Consider the following 12129-nt stretch of genomic DNA (forward strand, 5'->3'; position numbering starts at 1 on the left):
CACTGGCCCGGAGCCCCAGGTGGGAGTCTTCTGCACTAGGTCTCACAAGGCTGCAGCAAGATATTGGCCAACCTGGGGCTTTATCTGAGGCTTGGGGGCCCTCTTCCAAGGCCACGTGGTTGATGGCAGATTTTAGTTCCTTAAGCTGTAGGACTCAGGTCTGTTTTTCTGGCCATCAGCTGAGGGCTGCTCTCAGCTTCTAGACACAACTCATAGATGCTTGCCACATGGGCCTCTGCCTGGCCCCTTGCCCCACTCCCAAAGCAGATGATTTCTCAGGGCCAGCAGGAGAACCTCCTTCTTGAGAAGGACCCAGTACCTTCTTCTTCTTCTTTTTAAAGATTTTTGTTTACTTATTTGAGATAGAGAGAAAGCAGGAGCAGGGGGTGGGGGTGGCGGGCAGAGGGAGAGGCAGAGGGAGAGGCAGGCTCTCGGCTGAACAGAAAGCCTGGTGTGGACTCAAGGATCATAAACTAAGCCGAAGGCAGACGCTTAACTGACTGAGCCACCGAGGTGAACCCCCCTTCCAGTACTTCTTTTAAGGACTTCCACATGAGTAAATCAGGCTCCCTTGGAAACGATCTCGTTTTGATTAACTCAGAATCAACAAGATTTGGGACTTGAACTGCATCGGCAACATCCATTCACCTTGGCATATGACATGACATAGCCATGGGGATGGCATCCCGTCAGCTCTGCTGTATTCTGTCAGCTAGAGGCAAGTCCCAGGGTCCATCCACACTCAAGAGGATGGATTACACAGGGTTGTGACTCACGGGGGGTCACCCTGGGGTGCATCTGCCACCCTGGACTAGACTGGGAGCCTGCTTACCCTACCTGAATGGATGGCATACCACAGTGGCAAAAGACTAGGCCTTGCCCACACCTGGCTTCAAATGCTGGCTCCAGAATTAAATGAATATTTGAAACTTGGGCAAGTTACAACACCTCTCAGCCTCTATTCAACCAAAAGAAGGGGAAGATAAATAATCTAGGGTCACTGAAAGGGTGAAACCAAGGGAAACTGCATGGGAAATTGCCAGACATACTACAGCAAATACACAAACCTTAGCTCCCCTCTTTGGTCCCAACCCTTCCAGGAGGCACTTGTGATTTACAAACAAGGATAATAGTGATGGTTTCCTCTCAAGCGTTCCAGCAGCCCTATGCGTGACATGTTAATATGCTTTCTGAAATACTATACACATACTGTTCAATACCCCAGTGAGGAGTTTTCCCTACTCTGGCTGATTTCATCTCTGGCAAAGGGTGAAATTGCCACTGGCACCTGCTGTCGAGTCTCATAGCCCCTCCCTTCAGATCTGCCGCAGCCTATCCACCAACGCGGAGCCGACGGGATCAGTTAAGATACAACCAATGGCACATATCCCATCATTTTCAAATAAGGCTTAATGACATGGGAAAATACTCATAGGGTATTGGCAAAGAGAATGAAATGACCCCAAATTGTCCATTCATGAGCTCAAGATCTGACACAAGCTGGCTGGTTCAAAACCCAGCCTCATTCTTTACAGCTGTGACTTCGGGCAAGTTACCAAACCTCCCTGCCTCTGTTTCCTCATCTATAAAATGCAGGTAACGACAGAACTGACTTATCATGGGGGGATTAAATGAGGTAACAAGAACTCAGTAAGTGATCAACTCTGTGATTATTATTGAAGTATCACTTTTATCACTTGAGAGGAAAAGTTCGAAAAAGACTTCTTCACAATCACTAGCACTGCGGCCGCCGTCTTAGGGGAATAAAGAAAACCTAGAAAACAAAGTGAATAAAACCACGCTGCGGTCACAGGGTAGTTAGTAATTCTCGATGCTTTCCAGAAAGTTCCAATTTACTCTGCACCTGGAAGATGTAATTCATTTCTCCTTTATTTCCTCCTTCCCATCCCCTTCTTAAGGAACTGTATCTTCTCCATCTTTAAAACTCAGGATGATACCCCTCCCCTCTTTCACAGCAATCCTTTCCGTGAGGAATACGTGGAAAGTGCTTTACAGACAATTTCTCCTTCTCTGTCAACCCATCTATCCTTTTACCTGTCCGAAGTAAGGAAAAAAAAAAAGTATGGCTGCTCTGGGGAAAGGAAGGGCCATGTTCCAATCAGATCGGTGCTGATTAAAACACAAACCAGGTGAACTTCTTTTTCTGTAGGAGGCTGAGCAGCTTCTAGGTTCTGATTGCGATTTCTGCCTGGGAGCTGGGATAGGGTGGGGAGAGAATCCCTCCCATTCTCCTTTCTTTCCGAAAAGTCCCTGGGGCTGCCCAGCCACCAGCAGCCAGCAGTAGCCAGCCACTAGCCGGCTCTGCGCCAGGATGTTGCCAGGATGCCAGGAGTTGCTAAGGCCCCGGTGAGGAATGCCAGAGAGTGAGCAGCAGGCGAGGGAGCGGCCGAGCCAAACTGGTGACAAAGGCGGCAAGCATGTGGCAGGCGGCGGGTCAGAGGGAGGCTTCCATGGGCAGCACGCCTGGGCTGGCGCAGGAGGGCAGAAGACAGGGGGAGGAAACAGATGGAGGGTCCAGTGGCGCTGGCGCTGAGCAGGAAGCACTGGGAGCACGGCGGGAGGGCGAGGGCCTGGGAGGAAGGGAGCAGAGAGGAGCCCTTCCCTGATCCCGAAATTGGACGACACATACTGACCCCCACAGGGAGTCCCCGAGTGAGGCCCAGGATTGCCCTAGAGGGTCTTTAATACCCACGGTAATGCCCAAACACCCGTGGGACTCCCTTCTGCCTCATGAGGGACCACACACGCACCCACTTGTGCTCCCCCAGCCCCTGTAGCCCAGGGGACCCTCCATCTGGTGTCTTCCTCTTCTCCAGCCACTGGCTTCCAATCTGGAGGCAGGTAGTTTTTGGGGTGCCCTGGAGGGGAATTCTTGCCAGTAGTGCAGAAACGCACATGCTTTGCAACCTGAATAAATAAGCTGTGGTACCATCATTCTTCAAATTTATGCAGATGCTGTTGTCTTTACTCAGATTCAAGTGCATTGAAGAGCACTACAGAATCTTCTAGCCCATCAATGGCATTGTTCCTTTCCCAAACCATCAGACACCAAAAACACTATTACAACTTCAAATACTATTACCATCACCTCTGGCTCCTTGAAATTTCTGGATGATAAAGGGACACTCATTAATTTCTAGATATTAAAACGTTTATATCAGTTTAATGTCACCAGGCTCCAAAGGGCACAAAACACTTCATCTCTATCTCTGTGAAAGGTCACTGCCATTTATCCTGAGGAAGGATTTAGGGATGTGTATACCAGGACTTCTCTACAAGAAGTTCACCGCGGCTTTGTTTGTACATGGACAGAACTGGAAGATTTCTGGGCCACAACAAGGGGGAGGGGGCTGTTCACCCAGACCTTGGTACAGCCATGACTGGCTACAGTGATGCTGTTAAAAACCAAATGGCAGACAAACATTAAGTGGCACAAGAAAACATCTATCGCATATTAAGCCCCTCCCCCCAAAAAAGGCATTTTACAAAATAGATATATGTCATTCTAATTTTCTATATGAAACAAAACAGGGGCCCCTGGGTGGCTCAGTTGGTTAAGTGTCTGCCTTCGGCTCAGGTCATGATCCCAGGGTTCTGGGATCAGGCCACACATGGGGCTCCCTGCTTCTCCCTCTCCTTCTGCCTCTCCCCCATGCTCGTGCTCTCTCTCTCTCTAATAAGCAAGATCTTTAAAAAAAAAAAAAGAAAGAAAGAAAAAGAAACTACCCCAAATTATAGATGTCTACTATGAAATGGTATAAGATTTTACTTTAAAGACTAATCTTGGAAAACAGACAGTCTGCTTTTTTTGTGTTTCCCCAAGTTTCTTTCTTTCTTTTTTTTTTTTTTAAGATTTTATTTATTTGACAGAGAGAGAGAGAGAGCAAGAGAGGAAACACAAGCAGGGGGAGTGGAAGAGGGAGAAACAAGAAACAGGCCTCCCACTGAGCAGGGAGCCCAATGGGGGGCTTGATCCCAGAACCTTGGGACCATGACCTGAGCTGAAGGCAGACACTTAACGACCGAGCCACCCAGGCACCGCATGTTTCCCCAAATTTCTACAAAGAACAAGCATTACTTCTGTCATTGGGAATAAAGCTCCTAACTTGTTATGTTTTATTATTTTTATTTGTTTGGCTATTGATGGAAAATTGTTCTTGGATTAGGACTGGGCCACGAGTAAAAGAATCTTGGCAGTGAGGTTCTTTGCTGCCTTTAACACCTTTAACCCTCTGCCTTCCAGGAAATAGGACAGGGATGTGCAGACTGCATTTGGGAACCCAGCTGCTGCTGCCCTGCTACAGAGACATAAAGTAGAACAAAGAGGGGTGGACCATTCTGGGTTATGCTGGGTCAGTCTCCAAGCATAAGTCCATTCCCAGCTACTCCAGAGGCTGGGATCCCCCCCCCCCATCCCCACAGTCCAATTCTGTTTGGGAACTGGGCTGTGAATTTTCAGAGTGAAGCTCATAATCGCCCTGGCCTGCTGGAGGGTATTTAGAATGCTCTCTCATGCCAGAAAACTAAGTGTACTCTCCCCTGACTCACAACCCCACTCAGCTTCCACCTGGCCTGCGCAGGCTCCTTTAAGCTTCTTCCAGATAAAACATCTCTTTAAGATACTAATTATTGGCAATGCTCTCATTATTATCCCGAAATTAATAAAATGTATATATATAATATGATCCTAAACCCTGCCACAACCAAGTTTCCATAAAGTTCCAAAATAACCTCTAGGGGGCGGTACAGCCCTGGTTTGAAAACCACCACTTGGGTGGATGGTGACAGGATGCTTTCCTGGTATTCTTTTTTTTTTTTTTTTTTTTTTTTTTTTAAAGATTTTTTCTTTATTTATCTGACAGAGATCACAAGTAGGCAGAGAGGCAGGCAGAGAGAGAGGAGGAAGCAGGCTCCCTGCAGAGCAGAGAGCCCGATGTGGGGCTCGATCCCAGGACTCTGGGATCATGACCTGAGCCGAAGGCAGAGGCTTAACCCACTGAGCCACCCAGGTGCCCCGCTTTCCTGGTATTCTTAGATGAAGGACCATACCCTCAAGGTGATCTTGCAGGCCCCAAGGGTCTGGCCCTTGCATTTTTCTCCAGTCTCACCCAAACCACTTCCACCTCTGTCCCCTGCCCTCCAACGACAGCAATACTCCTTTTTCCAGACTTGCAGAGTCACTGTGTTTCTCCTTCATCAGGAAATGCCGTTCCCTCATTCTTCCAATATAATATCCCTTCCTTAGAGAAGCCCTTCCTCACCACCCAGACAGATCAGACTCTCCATTTAATTCTCTATGACACTTAATACTTCTTTTTCCGAGCTCCTGTCCCAGTTTACAGTTACAGATTTATAATCGTTTTATTAATGTTTATCTCCCCTATTTGACTGATCTGCCTTATTTACTCTTCTTTTCAGCATGTTCTAGCATACAACAGGTGCTCAAATATTTGCTGAGTAAATAAATGAAACTTCTGGAGGACATATAAGTTTCTATATTTGCTGCTTGTGAAACCACAATCTGATTTTCCCTCCATATGGACCAGCCTCTGTTTCTCTGCACATGCGGAAAGGGTCTGTCTTCCATGTGCCTCACATGAGAACACAGAAGATACCCAGGAAATGAGATGACACCTCCTTCTAGATATCAGGACTGCCCAAGTGCTTCCTCATGTCCTGCTGTATTCTCTTCTCCTCCAACACCCCCAAACTATCCCTTATCTCCAACTTAAACATACTGAATAAAGACATTCCAGAGGTAAAGGTGCACTCCCAACCTCACCAACCTGTACTCAGCTCTCAAGTTTCAACTCAGATGTGACCTTCTTGAAGGTTTCAAACCTCTCTCCTTCCTTCCTAGTATAGGCAACCAGACTCTTTTTTTAACCTCCCCCACCAGTCAATTTTGGGACTCATCTGTCTCCTCGGTGAAACCACAGACTTCCTGAGGGTAAGGGCTTGGTCACAGCCCCCTGCTCCCGCAGAAACAAAGATGAACATGGCACTCATAAGTGTCTGCTGAACAACTGCACTGATGAGGAATGCTGGCGAGGTCACACACAGGGCCATCTGGACCCCTCCGGACCTCAGGGCACCCCCCTGGGCTCAGATTCTGTGAGGTCTGCAGGGGACATTCCTCTGTCTAGTAGTGGATGGGGAGGATGGCCGGGGAGTTTCCTGTGTTGTGGCGCTCCCACACCCACCACACAGAGTCCCCCCTCCAAACTCTTCCCTAGATTTCCTTTTAGCCGCTTTACGGAGATACAATTCACACATTTAAAGTGTACAAACCGATGGTTTTTAGTATATTCACAGGGTTGTGCAACCATCACCACAATCCATTTTAGAACATTTTCCTCATCCGAAAAGAAACCACCTACCTCTTAGCAGCCACTCCCCATTGTTCCCAAACTCCTCAGCCCTGAGCAACCACTACCCAACTTTGTCTCTAGAAATTTACCTGTTAATTAGTGAAATCATAGAATATGTAGTCTTTTAGGGTGCCTGGGTTGCTCTGTCGGTTTAGGAGTCTGCCGTCGGCTCAGGTTAGGATTAGGGTTAGCGGAAGGCAGATGCCTAACCGACTGAGCCACCCAGGCATGCCTCCCTAGTGCCTTACAAAGAACAATGATAGGGTTCAAAAAACAAGAGCTATTAACAACAACAAAGAAACCTGCTCCTTTAGGGTCACCAAGTGTGACAGTCTCTTGGCTAAAGAGGGAAACCCAAGAAACTAAACTACTGAAGCCACAAGATTATAAAGATTCATTAAAGTGACAAGTACTAACATTCACTAAGAAACTCACTTTCTTTCTGTTATCTCTCTTCATTTTCTGGTACTGGTGGACCCAGGAGAGATGCAAAGCAAGGAAAGGAAGTTGTTCTCAAAGGGAACAGCCTTTTCAATTATTTAAGGTAATATATTGACAGGTCTGCTGATCAGACCATGAGGAAAACACTTAATGGGAAGTCTAGGATATTCAGTTCAGCCTTTTCAGGATGCAAATGAGATGGCGGTGGTCTAAATCAGAGACCCATGGATACAGTGCCCACTGGTGGCGCCATTTTAGCTGTATCTGCCCTTCCCCAATGTGGTTAATTCCTGGCTATGCACATGTTTCCAGGAAAACGACGAAAGAATATCAAATGTCCATGCAGGCCCCAGGAGAAGAGGAAGAGGAGGAGAATGGGAAAGAGTTAGATAAGAGGCCCAAGTAGACAACTCTGAAGAGTCTCTCTATATGATTACCCTGCAAGGACAAGTTCACTTTCAAGGGGTCAGCTCAAACCAGGCTGCAATCACAGGGGCCTCCTCAGGGGAAGAAGAAGGCATTAGAATCCCGTGAAGATGATTTTAAGGGGTACAATGGAGAAGCAATTCCCTAGGTCTTTTTTCCCTTCTATGGAACAACAGGCCCTATGACTATCACCTGCAACCCAGCATAAGGGCCACAGGCGAAGAGGCTAGTGGAGGAACTTTCAATGAAATGGAGCTTTCTCTTTTCCACAAACCTTACCCACCAAACTCATGGACCAACATGGAGCCTTCTTAAACCCATGACCTTTGTCCATGAAACTCATGGACCAGAAGAAGTAGTCCTTATGATCCTAATTTTTAGCCACCAAACTCATTATTTCATTCATGACATGTCTTCCAGTCTCCATTAGGGTCTGTCTCATTCCCGCTCACCTTTTAAGGATGAAGAGGTAGGCTGGTCCCCTCTATTTGGCTGATCAGCAGTCTTAATGTGAGTCCAAAAATGCCCGGCTCAAAACCAACACTCCTCAGCACAATGTGTTGTTGTTCATAGCTAACACTTCCTAATTTTTGGTCCATCTAGACACCCTTCTTAGAGAAAAGAGAACTCAGCACCCCTCCCTTCAGATCTGGCCTAAGCAGGAAATGAGAGCCCCTTTTACACACACAAGAACAAAGTGCGTTGGACTCATGGGCAAGCTTTCACAGTGTCCAGCATCCTGGGACTGGCCTGCCATAGGAAACACCGGCTTCTGGCTACGTAACCTTGTCCCTATGTCCACCTTCTTTTCTCCACACGCCTCTTCAAAACTACCACCTCCCCCGCCACCATTCTCACTGCAAACATTACAATGAGTGGACTCACCAAGAGCCCAACCTAGTTTCACAATACACATCAGACGAATGGGAAAGGTGTTTAAGATGAACATGTGTTTAAAGAAGAAAAAAAAAATGGGGAGAAAGAAAAGAGTGGGGAACAAGAGAACAGGCCAGATGACGTCAGCCCTGGTGGAGGCCACCACCTGCACCACGCTTGTCCTACTCAGGGCTTAGACCTGCAGCCTGCCAGGCTTAATAGGTGACTCCCCATTCGGGTGACTCTGGCTCTCCCAAATGAGGACTCCCCAGCACTGCCCATCTGCAGCTTTGCTAAATTACCCACAGTCAACCATAAAGCAGAAGCAGTCATCTGATCAATAGCAGCTTAATGCTATGTCACAATGCTTTATCTCATCCGTCAGGCATTTTTTTCATCTCACATCAGCACAAGAAGAGTGAGTTCGTACAAAAAGGCATTTTGAGAGTGAGAGACCACATTTACATACTTTTTATTCCAGCATATAGTTTTAATTGTTCTATTTTATTATTAGTCATTGTTAATCTCCTATTATGCCTAACTGGTAAATTAAACTTTACCGTAAGTATGTATATACAGGAAAAAACAGTAAATACAGGGTTGGATACTCCCTACAGTTAGCAGGGGGACTAGTGCACAGGCTCCTCAAAACGGAGCTTCCCCATCGATCCTCTGCCTTCCAGCGGCCCCCTAAGACCCGGACCCTCCCTTGAACTTGAGAGGTCGGGGGTCTAGGACGGCTGTCTCCGAGGATCCCCATTCCGTTTCCCCACCAGGGAACTGAGAACTTCGGACTTCCTCTCCTCTGCGAAACTGCGCCCAGAGCAGGGCAACCCTGCTCTCTTCGGTTGGGAGGAAAGAGGAGGCCTCGAGGGGGAGAAGGACGGGTTTCGCCGCCTCAGCGCCCCGCCTGGCGACTCTAACACCCCAGATTCGGGTTCGAAGCGGCGCGGCCCAAAGAAGAGGAAGGAAGAGGAAAAGCAACTTTTGCCTGCGCTTTCTGTCGGAAAGCGGGCCGGGCCCCGCAGAGGGCTGGCTGGAAAAAGCCTGGGGCCCTGGAGACCTGCGTCCGCGGGAGCGAGGGCGGCGTCGCGGCTGAGTTCCAGGGCCGGGGCAGCGCACCCAACTTTCCGAAGGAAGCCCTCCCCGAACTTGACCGTAGCGGCGCCGTGCCCCGCCCCGCCCGCCGAGCGATGCTCCCGCGGGCTCCGCCCGGCTCCAGCCGCCCCGCGCGCCACCGCCCGCTCCCCTTCCTGCCCCGCCTCTCCGCGAGACCCCGGCCCCGCGCCCCGGCCTCTCTTACCATCTGCGCCACCTTCAGCAGGGCCGAGTACGTGCGGGGGTAGACGGGGTCCAGCCGCCCCTCCGAGGGCCTTGCGCTCGGCTGTCCCGCGCCGGCCCCCGGGCCGCCACCGCTGCTGCACGTGGTGCGGACGAGCCCGGCTCCGTGCGACATCGCGCGGCCCCTGCCCGCCCGCCGGCCACCTCCCGGGCCCCGGCCGACCGGCCAGATAAGCGGGGCGGGGCGAGCCGGGGCGGGCCGAGCCGGGGCGGGCCGGGGACGGGGGCGGGGCCGGGGCGGAGCGGGCCCGGGCGTGCGGTCGCGGGGCGCCCGTGGGGGCGGGGCGCACGCGTCCAGGACCCGCGCGGGAGACCGCGGCCCCGCCTTGGCGGGACACAGTCGGACAGTGGGGCTGGCCGGCACTTTCCCGGGAGCGGGGGCCGGGCCCCAGCTGGGTCTGGGCCTCCGGGGGGTTTGTGTGGGCGTCGCTGCGGACATGTGGGGAGAGGCCTTGACTCAAGTGTACTTTATACCCACTGAAGCGCGCAAACCCTCCGGGTTCAGCTCCACTACTTTCCCTTTATATGCACACCTGTGTAACCATCACCAGATCAATAGAAAGTGCCAATACCCCCCAAAGATCCCTTGTGCTTCTTCCCAATCTACCTTCCCTCATGGCACCCCTGGCCCCCAAGCAAGAGGCAACCACACTATTCTGCTTTCTGTCATTATAGATTTGTTTTGCCTGTTTATGGACTTGCTATACTTGGAATACCGAGTAGTCTCATTTGTGTCTGGCTGCTTTCACTCAACACTGCATTTAAGATCTTCCTGTTGTACCTAATAAAGCTGTGGTGAACATTCTGGAAAGTTTTGTTCGTTTTGGTGGAGGTAAGCTCTCATTTCTCTGAGGTAAATACCTGTGAGCGGACTTACTGGGTCACAAGGTGAGCCTACGTTTACTTTCATTAGAAGCTGTGTAACAGGGGCGCCTGGGTGACTCAGTGGGTTAAAGCTTCTGCCTTCAGCTCAGGTCATGATCTCAGGGTCCTGGGATCCAGGCCCACATCAGGCTCTCTGCTCAGCAGGGAGCTTGCTTCACTCCCCACCCTATGCCTGCCTCTGCCTACTTGTGGTCGCTATCTGTCAAATAAATAAATAAAATTAAAAAAAAAAAAAAAAAGCTGTGAAACATACTGGGTTGTTTCCCTTCTGGATTATTATTTTTAAGATGTTACTTATTTATTTGAGAGAGAGAGAACAGGGGGAGGAACAGAGGGAGAGGGACAAGCAGACTCCACACTGAGTGTAGAGCCTGACACAGGGCTTTTAATCTCAGGAACCTAAGATCATGAACTGAGCCCCTCTGGGTTATTTTCTGAATGAAGACAGGCCCAATGGGGGTTACCACCGGCAGATATGTTATCAACGTACCCTTTGAGCAGAGTGTTCCTTGTGGCCAAACTTGTAACTTCATTTGTAAATCACCAAAAAAATCTGCCTCTCAGAAATTACAGGTTGCCTGTGCTGTCCAATTAGAAGACTGCCACCAGGCGCACCTGGGTGGCTCAGTGGGTTAAGCCTCTGCCTTTGGCTCAGGTCATGATCTCAGGATCCTGGGATCAAGCCTCGCATTGGGCTCGCTGCTCTCTACTCAGCGGGGAGCCTGCTTCCCCCTCTCTCTGCCTGCCTCTCTGCCTACTTGTGATCTCTCTCTCTCTCTCTCTCTGTTGGGGGGAGGTCTGGGGTCTCTTCCTCTTCTTATAAGGACACCAATCCTACGGGATTAGAGCACCACCCTTGTGATCTCATTTAACCTCAACTATCTCTCATAAATAAATAAAATCTTAAAAACAAAACAAAAAAACCCTGAGCAAGGTGCTTGGCAAATGTGCCGGCCTGGTGTGCAAGAAAAGACTCCATAGATCAGACCTGCTACCATGAATATGGAGATTTCTACGCTAGTGTGATGCCTCTTGGTGGGAAGGGCTGTCCCTTGGAGGAGCAAGGGCTTAGGCAGAGGACTCCCTAACCCCACTTAAAGATTTCACACCCTGGGAGAAAGCCAAACAGATGCATGATCTCCAAGGAGCTGGTGAGAATTCAAGAATTCCCAAGTTCTTCTCTGTTCACCTGCCCCGAGGGAGTATAGGTTCCAAGGCTTCAATTATTGTGGCACTGTCTGACTACAACTCATTTACACCAATGTAATTATGATGACTTTTCTGGTCATCATAGATTTGTTTTGCCTGTTTCTGAAAGAACATAATAAAATGAGAGTTGACTCTGTATCAGTCACAGTGCTTTTGGTTGCAAGTGACAGAAACCAAACTCAGGCAAAAAGAATTCATTGGCTTGTGTAAGTGTGGTAATGCAGACATGAGACCTAGTTCAGGCACAGGCAGAACCAGGAGTTCAAATCAGGCATGCTCAGGACTTCTGTTCTTATGGTTCTGGAGGCAGGAAGTCCAAGATCGAGGGGCCATCAGAGCTGATTTCCGGCGAGGCCGCTCTTCCTGAATCGTAGATGCTCACCCTCTCACTGGGTCCTCACATGTCCTCACCCCTCTGTGCATAGGGACTGGGGTTGAGAGACAAAGAGTTGGGTTGGGGGGAGGTCTGGGGTCTCTTCCTCTTCTTATAAGGACACCAATCCTACGGGATTAGAGCACCACCCTTGTGATCTCATTTAACCTCAACTATCTCTCATAA

General features: G+C 49.5%; 1 protein-coding gene across 1 annotated transcript in view; it reads right to left on the minus strand.

Annotated features, from left to right (window-relative positions):
• Positions 1 to 9635, minus strand: part of CMTM7 (CKLF like MARVEL transmembrane domain containing 7) — a 57123-nt gene extending 47488 nt beyond the window's left edge. Inside the window, exon 1 of the mRNA XM_059390782.1 lies at positions 9439 to 9635. Within this exon, the coding sequence (XP_059246765.1) occupies positions 9439 to 9591 (153 nt within the window). The 5' untranslated portion in view covers positions 9592 to 9635. The remainder of the gene's footprint in view (positions 1 to 9438) is intronic.
• Between the last annotated feature and the right edge of the window lie 2494 nt (positions 9636 to 12129).

This window comes from Mustela nigripes, chromosome 2, assembly GCF_022355385.1.
Source record: "Mustela nigripes isolate SB6536 chromosome 2, MUSNIG.SB6536, whole genome shotgun sequence".
NCBI lineage: Eukaryota > Metazoa > Chordata > Mammalia > Carnivora > Mustelidae > Mustela > Mustela nigripes.